The sequence below is a fragment of the Diabrotica virgifera genome, chromosome 9, assembly GCF_917563875.1.
Source record: "Diabrotica virgifera virgifera chromosome 9, PGI_DIABVI_V3a".
Classification (NCBI taxonomy): Eukaryota; Metazoa; Arthropoda; class Insecta; order Coleoptera; family Chrysomelidae; genus Diabrotica; species Diabrotica virgifera.
Window position 1 is genome coordinate 225,780,853 of NC_065451.1, and position 24,651 is coordinate 225,805,503.

Below are 24,651 nucleotides of genomic sequence, written 5' to 3' on the forward strand. Positions count from 1 at the left end.
GATGAAGATCAATACTGCGAAAACCAAAGTTATGAAAATATCAAGGAACAAAAATGCTCTTCCAATATATGTGAAACACCAACAGCTTGAATACGTAAGCCAATACAAATATCTTGGTTGCTGGTTCAATAATCAACTTGATTATAAACAAGAGATTTGTGTCCATATTTATTGTATCAGCCTGTTTATGTCTTGGTTTAATTCTCTTCCTCCGTATTTTATTTTTTCCACTGGTTCCTCTTCTGCTGCTTTTTTTTTCTTTTTGTACTTCTGTGGGAACATCTGACCTGCTTCGTCGTTATCTTGTATTATTGGACATAGGTGTCCGCGTTTTGCAGATGACACAGCCCTTCTTGCAAGTAGTCAAGCAGAGCTGTTGATGTTACAAGACTGGTTAAAACGAACGTGAAATATTTGGTCTGCAATTAAACATATCAAAAACAAAGATCATATAGTGGATAGACTACATTGCAATCATCCACACTAAACACAATTGATCGGGTTGAGGCTCTTATATCTGGGATCATTAATCACAAATACAGGGTCACTACAGGAAGAAATAAAACGTAGATGGGATACGAGCAAAAGTTACCAAAGCAAAAACGACCACAATATGGAAGGACTGTCAAATTTCAAGAGCGTTAAAAATGAGGTTAATCAACTGCTTAATATTCCCAATACTGAACTACGGATGTGAATCTTGGACCCTGAGAAAATCGGAAAAAAGAAAGATAGACTCCACTACAATATTCGGTTGCAGACGAATTCCTTGGACCAACCATAGGACAAATAATTCAATTTTAAGATAGCTAAAAGTTAGCCAACGACTCTCCAGTAAAGTCCATTTCCAACAATTAAAATACTTTGGACATGTTATGAGAGCAAGTGCCTTACACCACTATGTGGTAAAAAGGTTTTTTTTTGAAAATATATATGAGAGCAAATACAGAAAATATGGAAATACTTATTATACAAGGAAAGGTGGAAAGCCAAAGATCACGAGGAAGATCCCCAACAAGGTGGATCGATCAAATTTCAGGTAGATGCAAAAGAGACCTATGCATGAGTTCAGGCGCGGATCTAGAAGTTCCTAATGGGGGGAGGGGGAGATTTACCTCAAATATTATATTGTCCAGATTTAGCCATATGACTCATGGTAGGGGAGCAAAGTATGCTAAATGTGCAGTCACTCGAGCGTTATGGGGACCTATTGGGTTGTGAAGAGTAGGTCCTAAAACCAAAAAAAGTTAAGTAAAGTTTACCATTTTAGTGGGAACTTTCCATTTCCAACAATCGTTTTTTAGGTTATAGCGCCATCTATCCACAATTCGAAAAAATGTCTCGAATAAAAGTTACTTATTTTTACTTAAGGAATCCATATCTGCAATAAAAAATGGGGCCTGCCATTTAAGATTTTAAAGTAACCCTCCACCCTACCTCCGTGGGGGGTCGTGTTTGGTGCTATTCGATAGATTTTTCAAAAATATTGAATAAGTGTATTTTTCAGTTTTTCGATCTGATGTTCATTTCGCGAAATATCGCGGGATTCGTATTTAAAATATTAAATTTAGTCCCCACCCCTCTCCGCGGTAAGTCGTGTTTGGTATAATTCGGTAGATTTTTGAAAAATATTGAGCACGTATTTTTTAGCTTTTCGATCTGTCATTGATTTCGCGAAATATTCGCTTTTTTCTTGTGAAACTTTGGGACACCCATTTCCTTACGTCGCCCGCTCAAATCGTCAGATTTTTGAAATATACACTGTTTTGCATGTACATACTTAACTTACCTTATCTTAATCTGACGATTTCGAGTTGTTCTAAGGATATATTTTTTTTCGGCCCCCCTTAACGAACTCCCCTGCATTAAGAGCCAATATATGGTAGATGTACATTTTCAGGGTGCAATATTTACATGGGTTTCTCCCATGTAATAATCTGACGCGCTCGAGTAATTGCAAAAATCCCCGCTTGGGCTCCCCTCTAAGGCAGGCCGCACATCAAAGAAACATGAAACGTAAATTACGTTTCATGGAAATAAACCACTGCTAAACAAATATATGTCCGGCCATTTATGAAACTCTTCGAAAATAAAAATGTGTCATGAGCATGAATCACACTCGTTTCATTGGTAGGCGGACTTTGAGATTTGTTTAGCAGTGTTTTCTTTTTATGAAACATGTTTTTCGTTTCATGTTTCATGTTTTTCGTTTCATGTTTCTTTGGTGTGCGGCTTGGCTAAGGATAAAATACACTATATAATCCCAGATACATACGGTATCAAAAGGATTGATAGACATCGATTGAAAGACAATTATTTACGACTATTAATCTCACTGGTCGTTCTTTACCGCAAAGATTCACCTTTCTACCATCAATGGGTAGGTACGCCTGGATTATCTAGTAATACAAATTTTTATATCTTTATTGTATCGCAAATTTGAAACGTGACTTTTCATGAGATAAGTTTTATACCCAGTGTAATGTATTTGCATTTTAAAATATCATTTTTGTTATTCTTTGAATTGAGAAAAATATTTCCGTTTTTATGGTTCCACTGGTACCCAAACAAATGCGCCTGCAGATGATTTTTCAGAGAAGGGTGTTTTATTAGATTTTATGGCTTCTTTCAATTCTTTCGAAACGGTTGTCGTGTAATTTAGTGTTGTACTGATGGCTTAAAGTTTAGAGTTAACAGAAAAAAATAATAAAAAAATACTTAAAGACTAAATACAATAGGGGGGTCCATGGACCCGTTGACCCACCTGTATCCGCGCCAGCATGAGTTAAAAGAAATGACCTGAGATAGAGATCTTTGGAGACGTACAATACACAACATCACTACACTCCCTCCGGGGGTCAGGATTGAAGAGAGTCCGCGTTTGCCCCTCTGTAAGATCTAGTGTCCAAAATAAAACAACTAATGTGTATAAATATTTATTTCAGCATTGTGTCAGTTATGAAAGGATACATTTTTGGTATGGGCAGAATACTGGGGCTATTATTTAGTATAAAAATTGAAAAGTGGTTTCAGTGAACAAGGCTATCATCCTACTACAGCAACTTATATATAAATATATTATTAAAACATGGCTGTATAGCTCAAAACGTTGAATTACTAAACTATTGCTGCCTGCAGCAATTTTAAACTTTAAAATTTTGACAAAATATCAGTTATATAGCCACGAGGGAACATATAATTATTATGCTCTATAGTCACAGTTTGAACAAAATTGCGCAAAGAATACGTCGTAGTCTCTCACAGGTGAAAGTAAAATATATCCCGCATGTTTTTAGGCAAAGAAGTAGGTTGTTTTGATTTGATCAACTTTGCATAATAGGTACATATAGTATTTTTACTACAAAAGCGATATTACGTAGGTCAAAATTTTTGACGTAAGAGAACTGTCAAAACATTAGAATGTGACTTTTCATTATTTCCATGTTTATTATAAACATGGCAATAATTAAAAGTCAAGAGAACTGTCAAAACATTAGAATGTGACTTTTCATTATTTCCATGTTTATTATAAACATGGCAATAATTAAAAGTCACATTCTAATGTTTTGACAGTTCTCTTACGTTAAAAATTTTCACCTACGTAATATCGCTTTTGTAGTAAAAATACTATAGAATAGAGAGCTACAGCTTTTTACGTACACTAACCAAAAGTTTTAACAGTTTTTAGTACAGTTAGTGACATTGCGCTGTTGTTAACATTGCGAGAGGCACATTATTATAATCTACTCATTCCATATCTACACCTGCTTTCCCAGGCAACCAAGTGACCTCATATAACGTCGAGGAAACGTCAACTTTGGTTGAATATATACATGTGTTTAAACATTACGTCATATATACGTCTTTTGTAGGTGATTTTAAATACGTAAGATTAATCACGTTAAAATACGTTTAAAAAAGTTTTCATTTTAGACAGCCAAGTCTGACGTCACAAAATTGGGAGGAGCTTAAAAAGCTTGTTTGTATTCAAGTTTGTATTGACTCCAAACAATTTCGTTTATAACGTTGTTAATAAGAAATTTCTCATTTATTGTTTACGTGGTTTGTGTCTTGTGTGATAAAATAAGACTTTTCATTTAGATATTTAGATTTAGATATTTGAAGAAACGTGTTAATTTTTTATTCGTTTTTGCTTAGCGAGTTAGTTTAATGCAGTAATTCTTCTTGTCAACTATTTGAGGTTATGCTTATTTGTTTTTGATGTATATTTTCTGTTAATGAACTAATTATGTGTTATCGAGTTTAATTAAATTAATTTGTAGCCTACATTTTCATGTTACCTATTTTTTATACTATTTTGAAACATCTCAAAGAGGTCACTTTTTGAAAGTATTAAAGACTTGATTTTACCGACGGCGACGTGTAAAAGTCGTCATCTTTTTGACGTTTGAAAATCGTCACCATCTCGACGTGAAAAAAACGTAGGTACAATGACGTTTTAAAATCGTCACAATTATGACCTCAAATCGATGAGACAAATACACGTAATTTTCAACGTCAGTACTACGTCTAGAAACACGTTAATTGGTCATTTTTACGACGTGTTATCTACGTTATAAAAACGTTGTTTGGTTGCCTGGGTTGTGTACTACCAAAAATCATTTGATACAGTTCAACATTGAAAAATGATGGATGTTCTAACAAAAGCTCAAATGGTTGTTAAAGACCGGCGTATAATACAAAATTTACACTGGAACCAATCAGCCACAATAAGAACAAATCTTGAAGATGAACCGACGGAAGCGATCCAGATTCTGCGAGGGCTTAGACAAGGATGTATACTTTCACCTATATTCATAGGAAATATTTAACAAAGCCTTGGAAAATTTCGACCATGGAACACTTCTAAATGGAGAACGCCTAAACAACATCCGCTATGCAGATGATAGCGTTATTTTTGCAGACAGTTTAAAGCAACTAATCAACAAAGTAAATTACGTAAGTGAAAGATTTGGACTACAAGTACAAGTAAACATATCAAAAACTAAATTTATGGTCATCAGGAAAAATAAAATTACAGACGTCCAACTGCTTATCAAGAATACGCCAGTGGACCGAGTAAAACAGTTTACCTAACTTGGAACAATAGTAAACGAACAATGGGATCACTCACAAGAAGTAAAATGTAGAATAAAGAAGGCTAGGAGTGCATTCAAAAGCATGTCCAAACTCTTTGAAAGCCACAACCTCAATCTCGAGATAAAAGTAAGGCTCCTACGATGTTATATCTTCTCAATATTATACTACGGAGTTAAATCCTGGACACTCATTGAAGCGATGGAGAAAAACTTAAAACCTTCGAGGTGTGACTATACATTCAAATCCAAATGACCAAAGAATGGGGAAAGAAAGAGAAGGGATGTATACGATTACAAGGAGAAAGTTGTATACGGACACATAATGAGAAACGGCACTAAATACAGATTACTGAAAATAATCCTTCAAACCTGAGGAAATGGTTTCAATTTATGCACTTATGCAACTATGCATTTCCACCCAGTTTTCTATAGTAGACTTTTTCCTGACATAATCCTGAACCCAATGCAAAAACTTGTAAGTCTCTAGGTGCTCTATTTAAAAATCAATTTATTTTGAGCTAAATGCCCTGGTCTATGTAGCGGGTTAAAGAAAATACAATATTCTTTGTGCAACATTGTTCATTATGCTACAAATAAATAAAAACATATTAACAAGCTTGGTATAAAACGGTATAAAAAACTTTACATTAATCTCAGCGAACTGAGCGCGGCCTCTAGTCGGCTAATTTCTGCGCTAGTCTGGCTAAGTTTGTCCTCGTTGGAGTGTCTCACTTCTGAAGGCACCTTCGATTCGTAATCTGGAGCTTCCATGGTTTTATTCAGCCGCTCTCTCGTCGTCTGTAAGAAGTCTAGTTTTTTCTGGATCTTCGTGATTTCCTTGGAAGGCTCGATGAGACCTTTTAATAGTAAATTGACTTCACATTTGTCGGAAACGGTGATTATGGTACAGCCAGGGGGCGCTGTTTCATTTACCGGTGATTTCGAGCAGTACGCTAAGGTTTGAAGGGCTGATTCGTAGTTGAGGATGATTTCGGCTGTCATTTCGTCGTTACACTGAATATATACTGTAAAAAATAGAAAGGATTAGAATATATAATTATATACACAGGTATTTAGGCGTCAACGATCTTCCAGTAGGGATCTATGGGGGAGTATCACTGAGCCAAAAGCTCTTGCCATACTGCTCCCCCATAGGCCAATCAGACGCCAGCTTATTCCAGTCTAAGCCTCAGATTCCTATGAATTTTAAACTGCTGTGTTAGCCTTTTTATTTTCCGTTCAAAGGACTGAACAAGGATTCAACGAGGAAATGGACAAAACCAAAAAAGAGAATTCAGAATAAATGCGGGGAAGAATTAAGAGACGTAGTGTAAAATCAGCCACAGTAGAGAAGAAATTTAAAAAATGAAGAAAACATGGTTTGATGGCCTATGTCGAAACGAATTAAATGAGCGAAGTAAACTAAGAGCAAGAATGCTGAAATTAAGATCAAAAGATGCTGAAAGTTAGTACACTGAACAACAAAAAAGAACTAAAAAAATATTAAGAGAAAAGAAAATAAGATATAATGAAAAACACTTGGAAGAAATTTAGGAAAATTACAAAAATAAAGATATAAAGTAAGATTATAAGAAATCTGTAATAGGGGGACAAAATATGAAAAGTCAAGATATTGTGTTATACCGTTAAACCCCCATTTTTTATACGACCAAAAGGGAAAAACTTAATGAAAGTATCTTGCTCAAAGAGATACTAGAGGAAAGCTATCCTAAAGAGAAAGGACCTGTGTAAATTACTTGAAGCAGAAATAAGCAGAAATTATTAGAATGATACAACTAACACTACGAAGAACAGAAAACCAAGTAAAACTATATAATGAAATATCAGACAATTTCCTATTAAATGAAGGAGGCAGGGCGATCCACTTTCATCTATTCTCTTTAGTTTCCTCCCGGAAACGGTGATGCTACAAGCTAATATAAACAGAAAAGTAATTATATATCATAAAAAGCATCAATGCCTGGCGTTGATGCCTCGCTCCGTACATGACTGACGCGACACCTAGCGTAGTCGCCTGAAATTTTTGACATTAAACATATGATACAAATACGACATATTTGACTTAATGTAACATTTATTTACCATTTTTGATAAAATTTATTATACAAACAATAAGTTCGACTGTCAAATAAACGTCAAATTAAAAAGCAGATATTTGGAAGTTCTCTGAAGAAAATATCAATTTTAAGGGTTTTTCTTGACTTTTTCGTTATACAGGGTGATTGATTAGTGGGATAAAGCTCAATAGATCCCCTATAGTAATAGATAGCAATAAAAATTAATAATAAAAATTTTAGCCACCTTTGAGCTTCACATTACAAAATTAGTTAGAATGTTACAGGGTGTTCGATAACACAGTGGCAGACCAAACTTATGTTTTTTTAAATGGAACACCCTAAATTTTATTTTAAATTCGAAATACTGTTAACCTCTCCATCACAAAAATATAAAGGTTTGTTATGTTATACAGGGTATTTACAAAGTTATAACCAATTTTATATGAAAATCGTAACAAGTTCAACTTCCTGTATAAATAAAAATAAGCAAAACAGCAATGGTTTATTAATGCCATATTTTTTAACGTATTGTCAAAATGTTCAAGAATGATTGATATTGCTAATTTTCTTTATATCAAATACAGGTTGAGTCAAAACGCAAGTACATTATTTGCTCAGTAATTTTAAATGGAACACCCTGTATTTTATATCACTATTGAAAAGTACCATTACCGTACTTTCATTTTTAGATAACATTCCCTATGTCTAAATTTATTAGTTTTCGAGATATTTTCATTTTTCAATGGACCAGTAGCGTGGCCACCCAAATCACCAGAATTTAATAAACTGGACTGATTTGTTTTGGGTTACGTTAAGAATGAAGTTTATAAAATACCTCCAACAACAAGGGATGAGATGAAAAATAGAATACAAAGTGTATTTCGATGTGTTAATTTACAAATGCTTCGTAGAGTAAGTAGCTCATTCAATGATCGTTTTTAGGCTTGCATAAATGTGTTAGGAGGGAATTTTGAACTCCTTATGTACATAAATATTAAAAATATTTTATTAAAAGTAGCTTCTAATTTTTTCAAACATGTTTTTTTTGCAAAATGTAATACTGATAAATTATTTTTCTCTCTTTATTTGTAGACCAGTAAGGATCTGTTTTTAGGTGGATGTGAGAGGTGGCATTCAGATTTTTGCAGAGAAAGTTAGGTGACAATTTCGTTAATAATAATTGATTTATGCTCCTTCTCAAATATGCCCGAAACATTAATAAAAAAAATAAAATATTTAAAAATTTCAAAAAATTTCGTTTTTTTTTCTACTTTTTTTGCTTATAACTTTAAAACGATTCATTTCGGAACAAAGTCGTATAGGAATAAAACAAAGACAATTAAATTTTCTATCAGAGCGATTGGTTAATAATGTCTTAATTTATCATCCTTGCTGCAAAATAGCAATAAATATAAAATAAGGTGGCAAAACAAGCCTGTCCTTATTCAATGATTTTCCATCACTTAGGTTACACTTGGAACCTTCCTAATTCGCTTAGAAAATTTTTGTAATGTGCTAAAACCGTACACCAAATTTCATTAAAATTGACTTACTAGATTTTTAATAATAATTTTGCAATCTAAACTTTTTTTTTAAATTAAAATTTTTTAAAATATTGCACAACAAAAACTAGAACATACAAAGATTTGTCAATTTTTTTAAATATAAAGAAGCACTCCACCTATCTAATCCACTTTACAGAATTGAAATCGGATTGTTTAAGCAGCCTCAGCAATGTTTTAAAGTTATAAACAATTTTTTGGCTTATAAACAAATTAGTCCTGTGGCCAGGAGGGGGTGCTACGGGCTCCTTTGGGCCGTACCGTACGGGCTCCTCCTACGGGCTTTATGTATTTTTTGACCCGTAGAACACGATTTTTTTGGGTAACAGTTGATCCGGATGTCGATAAGATTGTTATAAACAAAGAACTTGAGGAATTACATAACATCGATTTTTCGCAAAATAAAACATTTTTTTGTATTTCTTGGGTAATTCTAAGCAAAAAATGTTCTTACAAGTTGTTTCGTATTATGCATAGTTTTCGAGATAAGCGCAGTGGAACTTTCAAAAATTCGAAAAATTGCAATTTTTGAACGCGAATAACTTTTGATTAAAAAATAAAATAGCAATTCTGCTGACAGCATTTGAAAGTTTAAGTCAAATTATACCGGTTTTAATTATTTGCATTGCTAAAAATTAATTTTTTTAATATTAAACAAATCTATTTGTTTATAAGCCAAAAAAATGTTTATAAGTTTAAAACATTGCTGAGGCCCCTTAAATAATCCGATTTTAATTCTGTAAAGTGTATTAGATAGGTAGAGCACCTCTTTATATGTAAAAAAATTAGACAACTTCTAAATGGTCTACTTTTTGTTCAGAAAGATTTTAAAAAATTTGAACTTTTTTAAAAACATTTAGATTGCAAATTTATTATGCAAAACCTATTAGGTCGATTTTAATGAAATTTGGTACACGGTTTAAGTATGTTACAAAGAATTCCCTAAGCGAATTACTAAGGTTCTAAGTGCCACCAAAGTGGTTAAAAGCATTGCCCCCAGAACGGTTATTAGGCCTATAGTAACTAATGCCTTAGAGACATGGACAAAACTACAAGAAATGGTGCAGATATGGGGACGAAAAGTACTAATAAACATATTTGGAGGAAAAATAGAGAACAGCGCTTGGATGAGAAGAACATAAAGAATATGCATATATTATTACCTTCAGTTTTTGTTTTATTCTGAAGATTATAATCCCCCCTGATGGACCTAATGCTCTTCACCACACGCTGTACAAAGTCCACTTCGTCTTCGATATCTTCGTTCTTCCACCTGTAATACTCCTTCTCGCTCGGATACGAAGCTACACAAATACTCGGCACTATCTGGGCAACCTCTTTCGGCCTGGGTAGTCTCTGGTACAATTCCTCGGTGATGAACGGCATGAAGGGAGATAGAAGACGTAGACCTATTTCTAAAGCTCTGTACAGGGTAATCTGAGCGGTCTTTTTGGCTTCATCGTCGTCACTGGCAAACACGGGTTTCAAGATTTCCTAGAAATAAGAAATACATGGTTAGTTAATATGCATTACAAAGTTTCAATGCATATATCGAGTATACGCTCATAGAATAGTAAGAAATGGAATAAATCAGGCAATTCACAGTCATCATCATCATCACCATCATCAATGGCTCCATGGTGGGCCTTAGACTGTTCCATAATCAGCTTCCATTCCTTCCTATCCTTCGTCTTGGTTTTCCAATTTTGTACTCTTAATACTCGTAAGTCGTCTTTTCAATTGGTCCTTAAATCGTGCTCTAGGTCTGCCTTTTTTCTCACTCCATCCGGTCTTTGGTTATAAATGTGTTTCAAAGGTTTCATCTCATTTCGTTTCGTCTCAAAAATAGCCTAAGCGTTGTTACCGCTTTTTGTTATCGTCCACGTTTCTGACGCTTTCTGTGAGGACGTGCTTCAGTATATCAATAGGGTTCAGTATATCAATATTTTCATTCTTTTTGTAACTATGTGTGACGTTAAAAGTTTCTTTGATCCATAGTATGCTGTAATTGCTAGAATACACGTATGTTAACCTCTGGTTGTTTTGTGAGCCTAGATATATGAGCTCTCTTATTCCTTCGAAAGTATACAGGGTGTCCCCGAAAATAGTGCGTTCCTTTAAGGTATGGATAGAATACATAATTTAGAACAAAAAAGTCCTATAACATTTTTTTCTAAAGTTAACCGTTTCCAAGAAAAAAATTACATTGTTCTCCATATAAGTGAATTTTTATTTTCATGAATTTAAATGACGTGGCAGCGGGGCGCAGAAGAACTTATTGTGACTGTTGAACCTAATGGAACCCCTTGTATATTTACTATTTGAGGTGTTATTTTTGGAGTTGTTGACATTGGTAGGTACCTACCTGCAAAATAATTATTTCTTGCTTTAATAATGTGGCATTTTTGCTATTATCTGAATTAATTAAGGTTTTATAATTAGAGCTCGAAATTTTACATAAATTATAACTTTTACTTAAATAACTATGGTTTAATTCCTAAAATGTATGTAATGAAACTACATATTATACTTTCATCATTTTAATATTGCTGTGCTCCAAGATGTCATCTCAAATTGGAATTTCAAATTGGAACGCAGTCAGCCAACGTTAGAAATTCGGAACACACTCCTGGCCTGCTGAACTGTCACAAACCATACATACTCATAGACGTTTCACGTAAATTGTCAAGGTCAAGACAGCAAATTAGTTACCATTCCAATCCAGAGATGTCGCTGTCAGTCAATTTTCTTGTCATATTTAACAACTGACAGTTGACAATTAAATTCATTTGTTATTTACTTTTTATTTTACAGTTTGTGGTTTAATTATTTTATTATAGTGGTGTTACGTTTTTAATTAGATTTAATCACAATATTAATCAATTGTATTAACCATCCGTTTTTATGAGTAGAATTTTTAGTTTACATTGATCATCCCGTGTTGTGTTTCTCCACATTTAAAAAAACAATATAATAGATCCTGAAACAGTTTATTCCAATACACAAGTGTGTCATCAACATTTCTGGCCTATATATTTTTGGAAGTTTGTAAAAGATTATAAGGTAATATTTATCTAAACAATCATCCAACAAGATTTTTTCAAAAATTTTCATTCAACTCAATATTACACATCAGTGCTTTCACGTGACACATGGCAGTAGTGTTTAGCATTTTGAAAACAAATTGGAATATTTGAAGTTTTCAGTAAAATATTGAATAAAACATTGAATTGTCTTTCTGTTGTTTTAATTTCCTGCGAAATGTCATCAAAAATCCCGCAAAATTTATAAGTTGAAATTCCCACGTAACTAAAATTTGTCAATTTAGTTCCCATTCCAATCAAGAGATGGCGTTAATTCGATCCGAAAGATTAACATGGTCGTGAAACGTCTATAAGTATATATGGTCTGTGTGAACCGTCACTAGCTGAGAAGAGATTGGATTGACAGACGTCGTCATTTATGAAATGTCAAGCATTTATGAAACTTTTATTTTCACTTATTTGTAGAAATAATCATAGATTGGGAATATTGACATTAAATGTCATTTCTTTATTCTAGGTAAATATTGTAAATGTTGTATTAAAACATGTTTTAATAAAATACTTTATTCTAGAGCAACACAGCTGTCCTTATTCCTATAAATATCATTACATGTATATGCACCTAGGTAAAATTATTTGTACCTACGTAATGGTTTTCTGAAATCTATTGAAATATGGAATAATTTTAAACGTGGTATCCAGAAGATTTTTCACAGTTCTGGGGCTCCGTCGTGACGAAACCACATTTCACGTCGTGTTTGCAAAGGCACTTCAAGAAGTACCGGCAAAACATTTTACAAGAAATTTATAGGCCTCTCTATTTAGTGCTCTGGGTAATTCATAAAATATTGCACACTTTACCCATTTTGTATCCTTTACAAAGTAATGGATATAATTGTTTAATACCCAAAATACCTACTTGTTAAGAAATAAGAAATACTCTCGTACAGAATAAAACTAGATAACCAATTATGCCAAATATTAAATGTCAATAACATCAAACAAACCAAATTCTTGATTTGTTTGATGTGAGGGAAGGGTCACGGAGACGGTGAAAAAATGTAAACACTAGACCCCTGCAGAAGGTTTGGTTGATATTTACATTATTTTACCTATCGGATACAACTACTGACCTACAAACCTAGTATTGTGACTGTCTTTGAATTACACGTTGTTGCCAGACTTCAGTTTGCATATTAAAATGTATTTTCGACTTTTGGTCAAATGGATCAATTTAGAAAAAAATGATATAAGACTTTTTTGCTCTACATTGTGCCTTCTACCTATACCTTTAAGGAACGCACTATTTTCGGGGACACTCTGTATATTCCAACAGTTAGATCTTCAGCTACTTGGTTATTATTTGTCACCTTCATATACTTAGTTTTACTAGTATTAACGTGTAGCCCCATTATTTTTGCTGCTGCTTCCAACGCCATAAACAATTGAACCAGTTCTGCCTTTCTTCTTGTTGTGATATCGATGTCATCCGCATGCGCTAGTATTTGTACACTCCTATTAATAATGGTTCCCCTTGCTATTCCAATATACACAAATTATTTACAAATATAAATAGCACATCCAGTATACATGAGTGAAATTTAGGAAACTTACCAAATATACATCACAGAGTTCATATAGCCATACGTTATATATAGCTGTGGTAACTGCAGCAAAATCATAAGCAGCGAAACTTCTATTGGCATCAGTAATCGCAGTTGCTAGTCTACTAAGCATCCACAAATCCATCAAACTTTCATTTCCGATCAATTTATTATCGAGTGGAGCTTCGAAATCAGCGGCAAAATATGTCAAGGCGAATCTAAAAAAAATAATGTTTTAGTTAATCTAATCTAATAAAGGAATATTGAAGAAGGAATAAAAATCAACGGAGAATACGTAAACAGTTTAAGATACGCAGACGACACCGTTATTCTTGCGGACAGTGCTGATTGTTTACGACTTTTGAATGTCATAACCAGAGAGGGAGATAGCTTGGGGCTGAATATAAACACAAATAAAACAAAAGTAATGGCTAGAGCGAGAGAAAACTCCTAAATATTGTAAAAAACAGAAAACCGAATTATATTTACATAGGAGGAAAATAAAACTTTTTACGACTCATAATGGAAGGGAAAGTGAAAGGAAGAAGAGGTCCAGGAAGAAGAAAATGCTCCTGGCTGAAGAATGTAACAGACTGGGAGGGCATGGGCACACATTCGATACTAAGAACCGCTCAAGATAGAGAGCAATTTGCTGTAGTTATAGCCAACCTTCAGTAATGGAGAAAGGCACCTTAAGAAGAATCTAGTAAAATGCTGGGACGATACGTCAAGCGGAAACGCAGTTTTTCCGGGACGATAACTCCTAGTGCCACCTAGGAAAGAAATCTGAACTACTAACTGACAAGCTCAAACTGACAACCTGACAAATATAACTTGACAGTTACCACGATTCAAAAGTCATATTCAACAGTAAAGTGGTGAGTATGTCTACATGTCGTGGGGACCGTGGTTCGATTCTCCATAGAGGAGAAATCTTGTCTTTTTTTAATTTCATTTATGTACTTTTATCTTTTATTATTTTAAATCTTATAAATGATTAAATAATCAATCAATCAAGTTCCTGGTCAGTTGGTGTAATATTATAAAAAAGGATCATACGTCCTAGTTGCCAAAAGTTGTCCTTAAGACCAGTTGAGCAAATAAACAAAATTGATTTAATTAAAAAATTGATTGAACTATTTATCAGAGAAGGTTCCCATTGTTTTCAGTCTGGTGGGATGTAGAATAACAATTTTGGGTGTTGTTTTGTGCTATTATATTGAAAACTTAGTTTTTTTTTAAATTGAATTACTTTCGAATTACTGTTGTCAGATTTAAGTGATTTTTTTATATGTTATAGCTCGTGACCCGTCAAAATAGCCCGGTCAAAACAGCCCCGTCAAAATAGTCCGAACACAAAATAGCCCGCAAAGAAAATAGCCCCGACAAAATAGATCGCATACAAAATAGCCCCGGCTAAAACAGCCTCTTATAAACAATTACATAATTATTTATACAAGGTGTCCAAAAACTTTTTTTAATTTAAATTATTTGACAAAAAGGAAGAATATATTTAATTTATTTAATTTAAAATGTATTTTACTGTTGCCCGAAAACAGAAAAAAAATGTTTATATCATAAATTAACATTGATTTTCGCTTAACTTAAATGTTCAAACTTCCAAGAGGCAGGAAAGACAGGACTCGAGTTCTCTGAAAAGACAATTTTTATTTAATGTGGTTAAGATAAACATCTGAATAGAGAATAATTACCATTTCCGAAAAATGTATTTTTAAGGAATTATTTCATGATGAATTCTAAAGGGAGCTTTTTTTTCGGGGCTATTTTGTCGGTGCTATTTTGTCGGGGCTATTTTGTCGGCGGGCTATTATTCCGCTGCTATTTTGTCTGCAGGCTATTTTTTCGGAGCTACTTTGTGTGCGGGATATTATGTCGGGGCTATTTTGTCGGAGCTTTTTTCACGGGGCTATTTTGACGGGGTACCGTTATAGCTTTATTCTTTCACAATATCGCTCTAATAATAGTGTTGCTAGACCGGCAAATGTCATTGTATACCGGGTGTACCAGTCAAACTGTGGTTTTCTCAAAGTTCGCAAAACCCCGTGGAATATTCTAGCATTTATAAAATACCGAAATTAAAATCCAACTATAGTATGACGTTTTCTTAACAATTTGTTTTTTGATTCAATCGCTTATGTTGAATAATAAAAAAAAGTTAGGTACTTTAACAACTAGCCATGTTTTTCGTCAATATATCCTAATTTTCTGCTTATTTTAATAAACAAACCTAAATCAGGTTAAAAAAAATTAACAATTTGATAAATTTCAATTTGTTAACAGACAAAAAGTGTCTCGTTTGTTGTGGAAAGTAGTAGATTTATTATTTAAAGTTTCAATTAAATCCGTAATGTTTGTTGTTGTTTGGTGGAAATGGAACGCGCTACAACGAATTTGACTCGTGATGAGTGTGTTCAAACAGTCACCTTACATAGCGAAAGACTTAGCTACCATGATGTCGGCTCCTTATATTGGTAACAATGAATGAATCAAAAAATAAACTGTTAAAAAAGCGTAAGGCTACAATTGAGTTTTAATTTCAACATTTTATTAACGCTAGAATATTCCACAGGGTATTCTGAACTTTGAGAAAAAAACACAGTTTGATTGTTACACCCGGTATACAATGATATTTTACCTATCTAGAAACAGCATTATTACAGCGACATTCTTACAGAATAAGGCTATAACATATTAAAAAAATCACTCAAATCGGACAGCTTTAGGAAATTCGAGACATAAAAAATGTTCCAATTTTACGACGGTGCGTTAATTTATCGGAGTAGTGTAGTTGTGCCAAAAAATGAAAGATATAAAAGTATAATCAAGTCATTACCTTGTAGCATTCCAGATCTTATTACAGAAAAATCTGTATCCTTGAACACGCATAATATCCAGATTTATGTCTCTTCCAGAACACATAGCACACAACGCGAACCGAAGAGCGTCAGTACCACACTCAGGTATTCCATCAGGGTAGTCTTGTTTCTGTCCTTGTTTAGCCTTCTCTACTTCTTTAGCGTCTAGATTGCCGTCGATCAGTTGTTGTTGAAGACCTTCCAGTGACATCCCCGTTATGACGTCCATGGGATCAATTACGTTGCCTAGGGATTTGCTCATCTTCCTTCCGTGGGCATCACGTACTATAGGATGCAAGTAAACTTCTCTAAAAACAGAAAAAAAATATCAAATTTTTATTTAAAAACATTTTTTTATAAACATCTTAAAACCTTGGAAGAAAAAACACAGTATTTGTTTACAATAAGAACCGTGAGGAGAAATATAATAAACAAACATCCAATGTATATCACAGCCCAAATTGCGTCTGATAACTTTTTTTCTATTGACTCAATTAAATGGTTCGATAGGCCAAATTACACTTGCTCCCTTCAAGCGCCGTCACATGCCACAATGATAATATTTTAACTGAATGAAAACGTACAAAAAGTTTGTACTGAAACATAACATCATTTTGATGGAAAAAATATTTATCCTACAGAATTATTCATCAATAAAAGCAATTTGTTGTGTTTCCTGAAATATTGTTATTTTGTCACTTGCAACGTTGTTCCGCGGAGCTATGGTCGAAATCAAACGATAAGGCTCGCATGCAATTCTTCCCTTGTTGCCATATTTTAAATCTGAAAAAATATATTAAACAATAATCAGATTTTCTTGACATGCCATTCTTATTACAGCGAGCATTTCATTGGCTAGAAGTAGTGACGAGTATATATTACGTCATTAATATATTTGGTGAGTTGGTAAATGGTAACTAACGTCTGTCATAATATTGGAGGTTAAATTTTAATGTCAAATTATTGTTTTCAAATTATATTTTATTTATTTAAAAGATGAAGTTTTTCAATCCTAATAGCAACATTAATAATATTGAAAATATTAAAAATATTACTAAAAGATTTTTAAATTGCAAAACTTATTGGTACACTTTTCTGGTGACACCTCCAAGGCTTCTACAATTTGCAAGCCAAATGGATGCTGCAGTGAATACAAAGGGAAGGAATTCTACACTATGCAATTCACATACCCCGTCTGCAGCTTGGTAAAGTTCCAACGGGAAATGCACCTAGTTATTCTACGGAGTAATACGACTATAAAATAAAAATGTATACCATTTTTTTCAGTTGCAATGAAAAACAATCTTACTTTTCAATTAGAATACGGCGTGCAATCCAGCTCTCTGAATCGCGATTTTCGATTCTTATTGGAATCTCATCGGAGAGAGCGCAGGCTTGTTCTCCATATCCTAACTGACCAGCACCGAGAGCTTTTCCCACACATTGCAACTGAAACAAATAGGGTAGGTGACTAGCGTCATCTGGCAGTTGAAAGATGAAGTTTTTCAATACTAATAGCAACATTAATAATATTGAAAATATTAAAAATATTACTAAAAGATTTTTAAATTGAAAAACTTATTGGTACACTTTCTTGGTGACACCTCCAAGGCTTCTACAATTTGCAAGCCAAATTGATACTGCAGTGAAGACAAAGGGAAGGAATTCTACACTATGCAATTCACATCCCCCGTCTGCAGCTTGGTAAAGTTCCAACGAAAAATGTACCTAGTTACTCTACGGAGTAATACGACTATAAAATAAAAATGTATACCATTTTTGTGGGAAAAGCTCTCGGTGCTGGTCAGTTAGGATATGGAGAATAAGCCTGCGCTGTCTCCGATGAGATTCCAATAAGAATCGAAAATCGCGATTCAGAGAGCTGGATTGCACTCCGTATTCTAATTGAAAAGTAAGATTGTTTTGCCTTCGCATTGCAACTGAATAAAAATGGTATACATTTTTATTTTATAGTCGTATTACTCCGTAGAGTAACTAGCATTTTCCGTTGGAACTTTACCAAGCTTACTTTACTTTCTTTCCGTGTCCGGAACACCAACAACTTTAAATTCTGTATTTCCAATGGTTGGCCACATAGATGGCCCTGTTATTTGCTATAATTAAGTCTTGTTCTGTGCAGGTCTCTCTCATCTCTGTGCATGATAGTAAATGCCGGCTGGTCTGAACCGCGCCACAGTCGCAGGTATCGTCCTCCTGGTATCCCCATTTTTTCAGGTTACTAGCACAACGTGAAACGCCGGTTCTTAGTCTGTTTAGCGCTTTCCAAGTCGGATACGGTAAATTGTGTCCAGCAGCCATTTCCTCCGAGGGAGGAAAATGTGTCGCGGTAGCTGACGCTTGCCATAGGTGTATTCGGCGCGTCTCTGGCGCTTCGGGGATGGATCTTGATGTTTTCAGGAAGCTTTTCCGAGATCTTAGTCTGCTTGGCTGAGTTTGGTGGTCATATAAGGGGTGTCTTCGGTCCGTCTCCTGCTTTTTCCGTTCTACCTCTGACGTGACCTTCCTCCTGATAGGTGGTGGAGCAATTCCAGCAATGGGGTATACCTCTTCGATAGGTGTCGGTTTCAGGCAACCCGATATTATACGGACCGTTTCATTTAGAGCCACGTCGACGTTCTTTGCGTGAGCAGAGTTTGCCCATACTGGTGCTCCAAACTCCGCGGCTGAAAAACATAATGCCAAGGCAGAAGTGCGGAGAGTGTGTGGTTGTGCTCCCCATTTTGTATTAGTTAGCTCGCGGATGATATTATTTCTGGCACTTACTTTCTTCTTGACATCTTGACAGTGGTATCGGTAAGACAGAGTTCTATCCAGACGGACGCCAAGGTATTTTGGCGTCTTGTTGTGTTCCAGCATCTGACCACGCCATTCCACCTCCAGCGACCTTCGGGCATGCTTGTTTCTCAGGTGGAAAGCACATACCTGGGTTTTTGTGGGATTGGGTTTCAGATGGTTTTTATCATAGTATAGAGCTAAGTCTCCCAGGGCATCTGTCAGTTTCACTTCGACTTCACTGAAGGTTCTTCCCTGAGCTGCCACCGCTGTATCATCAGCGTAAATGAATTGCCTTGTTTGTTGGTGTATGGGTTGGTCGTTGGTGTATATGTTGTATAGAATCGGCGCGAGGACACTTCCCTGTGGTAACCCATTTTTTTGGTCCCTCCACCGACTGTTCTTGGACTGGAGCGTTACGTAGAAGCGTCTATTCTGGAGGAGACATTTCACTAACCTTGTTAGTCGGAAATCCTTTGTAGTTTCGTAGAGTTTTGCGAGTAGCCGTTGATGGTTAACTGTATCATAGGCGGCAGTTAGGTCTATGAACGCTACTCCTGTTATTTCCTTCCGTTCAAAACCATCTTCAATATGTTGGGTGAGATTAAGAATTTGACTGCAGCAGCACTTTCCGGGCCTGAATCCTGCTTGTTCTGGAATAATTTTAGTCTCCACATATTCTGCGATCCGGTTCAGTATCATTCTTTCAAAGGCCTTGAAAAGGTGGCACAAGAGAGATACAGGTCTAAAACTCTTTGTATCCGCCGGATCCTTCCCTGGTTTTAAGAGGGCTACCACTCTAGCTTTTCTCCAGATTTTGGGGATTTGTAATGTACGGATGCAGCAATTCATCATTTTTACGAGCCACTCTACGGTTTTTAGTCCAAAGTTCTTTATTTGCTCTGTTCGTATGTCGTCCAGGCCAGCCGCTTTATTATCTTTCATTTGATGGATCGCGCCTCTCATCTCCTCTAGACAAAAAGAGGTACCTAGAACATCTCTTTCTTCGTCGATATTCCGTTGAGCTCTCACCTTGTTCTTTCTTGATGTCGTCTTACCGTTCATTAGAAGATGATGGGCTATCTGATCGGGTGTGACTTCTGTCATGTTGACTGCTGGAGCAGCAGGATCGTTGCCAAGATTCCGAATCAGCTTCCAGGCACGTCTGCTGTTTTGTTTCATGTCCAGACTCGTGACCAGCTTGCACCACCTTTCCGTTCTGTTGGCGGATATCGCATGTAACATTTCCTCCCCAGCCTGTATTATCGCTTCCGAGAAAGGGTCTTCTTCATATAGCTGTTCGTATCTTTTAAGTAGGGGTTTAGATTCTTCATTGAGCCCCGCTATGTACTCAGTTCGACAACCTCTAGGGATAAATTTCCAAGCTGCAGACGGGGGATGTGAATTGCATAGTGTAGAATTCCTTCCCTTTGTCTTCACTGCAGCATCCATTTGGCTTGCAAATTGTAGAAGCCTTGGAGGTGTCACCAGGAAAGTGTACCAATATGTCTTTCAATTTAAAAATCTTTTAGTAATATTTTTAATATTTTCAATATTATTTGTTGCTATTAGGATTGAAAAACTTCATCTTTCAACTGCCAGAGGACGCTAGTCACCTACCCTATTTGTTTCAGTTGCAATGTGTGGACAAAGGTCTCGGTGCTGGTCAGTTGGGATATGGAGAACAAGCCTGCGCTCTCTCCGATGAGATTCCAATAATAATCGAAAATCGCGATTCAGAGAGTTGGATTGCACTCCGTATTCTAATTGAAAAGTAAGATTGATTTGCCTTCGCATTGCAACTGAATAAAAATGGTATACATTTTTATTTTATTTATTTAGTTTATATTTTAACGACAGTTTATTTTTTAACCAACTTGACCGTCCCTTCCCTATCCTTGATTGGTCGATTAAAAAGAAGAAGAAAAAATAAACAAAAATCTTACATAACCTTCTATAGGACAAGAGGACTTTGACACTAATATTACAGAGTATTATTTTTGTTTTACACTCTTAAAGACAAAGAGAAACATTGTAGCCGGTAGCTGCTGTGGCAAATACATATATGTTTTTTATTTGGCAACAGCGCTTTCCTGCTAAACTTGACGGTAGCGAAAAACTACTATATGAGAAAAAATTTGTTGAATTTGCTTGCCGTAAAGTTTAGCCAGGTGGATTATGATGTCATTAAATCTATGATGTGCATGCCTTTCGACTTTTAGTTTAGTCAATTGTATATTACACTTACTTAAACGGCAGTTTTCCTAACAACTTTTTGCCCAAGAAGACCATTCTAGCTACCCAGAAGAACAAAATATCGTGGCCAGTTTCCAATAAAGAAGTAGGATAAAAGGCTTGCAGATCTTGAGTTTCGTCAGGCCATCCGAAGATCGAAAACGGGAACAAACCAGAAGAAAACCAGGTGTCCAACACGTCTTCATCTTGAGTCAAGATTAAGTCATCTTCTTTAGCGTTGAATTTTTTCACAGCCTTCTTTAATGCCTCTTCTTTGGTTCTTCCGGATACCCAAAATTCTCCATCATCGCTCTAAACAAAAACACCGATTAGTTAGTATTTGTTCTTAGAATATGCAATTGGTAAAATATCATAAATAACGAAACCTGGCGATCTAGTGGGTCATCTAAAAATCTTGAAAGAAATTCCATTGAATTCTAAGGATAGGCCGACAGATTTTTGAAAACACCCTTTGAAGTGGTCATAAAAAAACACCAAATGGATGAAGAAGTTGAACCGAAACTGGAAGAAGGTTCACTCGTATGGTATATGGATGGATCTAAGATAGATGAACGGGCAGGAGTGGGAGTTACTGGGCCCAATTTCGGGTTATCCAAATCTCTTAGAAACGCCCCAACTATCTTTCAGGGAGAAATACATGCCATAGACATTAGTGCCCAAGAATGTCTCAACCGAGACACTCGTAGGGCAAAAGTCTCTATTTTATCAGACAGTAAAGCTACCTTAACGGCTCTAAAGTCATTTACTTGTGAGTGAAACTCCGGATCTGGGAACTCAATCAACTACCACTATACTGGTCTAACACACTAGGACAAAGGCAAGCAAAAAGGCCGATAAAAGTGTCGAATACTGCAACAAACCGCCTACTAGAAATGAGTAAAACAGATATAAAAATAGTCACTGCTCTCTGAGATATCATCTCAAAAAAAAATAGGCAAATCAGATAGTGAGAACTGTCATTTCTGTGACAACAAAAAAGAAACGGTAGAACAGATACTATGCAACTGCGTAGCACTATGCAAACGACTAAAATTCTTAGAAGCTTTAGCGCCCTCTGACATGGGAAACAAGTCACCTAGTATCCTAATCAACTTTTTTTTTTATTTTATTTGGGATACAGACAGGACAAACCCATAAAAGTATCCACTACAGAATTTCAGATACATTTACAATTTTACAAACTGATATATAACTACAAACTAAAAGTAAAAATATTCATTGAAGTATGAACATAAATACAGAAAATGATATAATATGTATGAACAAAAGAGAAGAAAAAAAAATGAGAAAATAAGCGATAACAAGACTGAATACACCAAAAGACTAAGTTTCAAGAAAGTGATTCTTCAATAGTTTTTTAATCATATCCGCTTTATGAAAGAAGATATCAATATCCACAACTCTAGACAATTTATTATAAGTATTTGTCATTCTATGAGCAGGTGAATTTAAAAAGTAATTTGTGCATGCTTGGTCCGTAACAAAAGTATAATTATTTCTAGTAGTGTGGCTTGGAGTACGAATTTTCAGGAAATTTATAAGGTCAATACAATCTACATTATTATTTAGGACCTTGTGAACAAATAAGACATCCACAATTTGTCTACTATGCTCAAGAGAAATTATTTTTAAATTAGAGCGAATGCGTTGTCTATCACTATCAGGATATTGCTAGAAGAACTTGTCTCCCTATCCCGTCTATACACTTTATAACAAGAAAAAATTTCTTCACCTAAAATTGATGTATTCAGCCACGTTTCCGTTAAACAAATTATGTTTTGTTCACAATTAAGAATATTGCGAAATAAAATGCTAACTTTTGAATTTAATCCTCTAACATTTTGATACAAAAAAGACAGATTAGAAACACCAGCCATATCCATAAAAAAAATACAAAAAACAATGTCAAAAAAATAAATATGTAGTTTAATCCAACTTCTCGATATCCCCATCGCATGAATTTTTTATAATTCGGGATCTATCATCCTTTCGCACAAATATGACGCAATTTCTTGTCCAAATATATTTGTATTGTTTTGATTTCGCAGCTAGTTTCGTATCTCGTAGAAGTTTTTTATTTTTAGGGGTCAAGTGTTCATTAACATATAACTGGTCAGATATATTTGCTATTTTCAATCCCCTAAAACTACCATTTGACGACGTTTTGCTTTTGCGGCAGCCAGAAATGCATCCTTTTTAATTTTTTTAGAAAATTTTACAATAATAGGCTTAGGTAAATCTGTACGAAAAGTTGAGGAACGGTAAAAAGAGTCAACATCACCTTCGGTTATAGGGAGATCGATAGCCGAACCAATTTCGGAAACTATTTTTAAAACATTCTCGTTATCTTTAAAAGGAACTCCGCATATCTCAACATCATTGGCTCTTAACTGTTGCTCAAGTGTATCCACTCGAGAATTTAAAAACTTGACCTCATCCCTTAAATTTAAATTTTCTTTTTGTCAACTTCATCAGAAGTATTCTGCCGTCCCCAATTAAAACGCGGTATTTGCAAAAAAAATTGAAAATCGAGTTTTTGCTATATGTGGTTTCCTTGTGACCTTATTTCTGCTTCTGCAATGTCTGAAAGCGGTATCATTTTATTTACTACCAAAATAAACAAATTGGATTATGCCGTATGTGCTAAATTTCAATAGTTGCTTAATTAAAATGCGGTATCTACAGAGTACTCATCTAAAAAGCGGTATATGCTAGCGAGTATCATGTACTTGCCGCGTTTTAATTGAGCACATCGCATTTACCGCGTTTTTATCGAGACTCGTGTTGCGACCTCGTATTTTGAACATTTATGACATGTAGGTATTTTGCGTACCTATATAATAAAAAATTATAAGCTATTTATTTTTCTTTTTTGATAACTATTATTCCTTGTAAAAAATCCTATTTGTAAATAAAATGCTGATATGGCACTATTTCTGATCCAGTAATACGTCCGCTGCCCAATTCAAACGCGGTATATGACTTTTTATTTACAGCTTTGATAAAAACATGATTTTTTTAAGAATATATTTTTAAATAATGTTCAACTAACATTAGAACATGTTCTGAGTTACAAAGTTGTCAAAACATATAAAGTCCTAAGAAAAAACTTTGAGAGCCGGTTTCTCGGCTTTAAGTTGACTGCACATACCGCGTTTTATTTGAGGACGGCAGTATTGGCATCCTACAGTTTAATTAGATTAAGGTACTTATGCACAAAAGATCTCTATAGGTCGAAGTGTGGAGAGGCTGCATAGCCTTAACGACCTCACATAATCTAATCTAATCCAAAATATCGTCTGAACTGACAGGGATATTTGCGAGTCGAGGAACAAAACT

At 34.9% G+C, this 24,651-nt stretch overlaps 1 protein-coding gene across 1 annotated transcript in view; it reads right to left on the bottom strand.

Moving 5' to 3' along the window:
• Positions 1-2,923: 2,923 nt before the first annotated feature.
• Positions 2,924-24,651, bottom strand: part of LOC114335164 (valine--tRNA ligase) — a 45,652-nt gene continuing 23,924 nt past the window's right edge. Inside the window, exons 10-14 of the mRNA XM_050662648.1 lie at positions 21,305-21,603; positions 16,242-16,571; positions 13,398-13,605; positions 9,903-10,233; positions 2,924-6,124 (exon numbers count right to left, since the gene is read on the bottom strand). Of these exons, the coding sequence (XP_050518605.1) occupies positions 5,742-6,124; positions 9,903-10,233; positions 13,398-13,605; positions 16,242-16,571; positions 21,305-21,603 (1,551 nt within the window). The 3' untranslated portion in view covers positions 2,924-5,741. The remainder of the gene's footprint in view (positions 6,125-9,902; positions 10,234-13,397; positions 13,606-16,241; positions 16,572-21,304; positions 21,604-24,651) is intronic.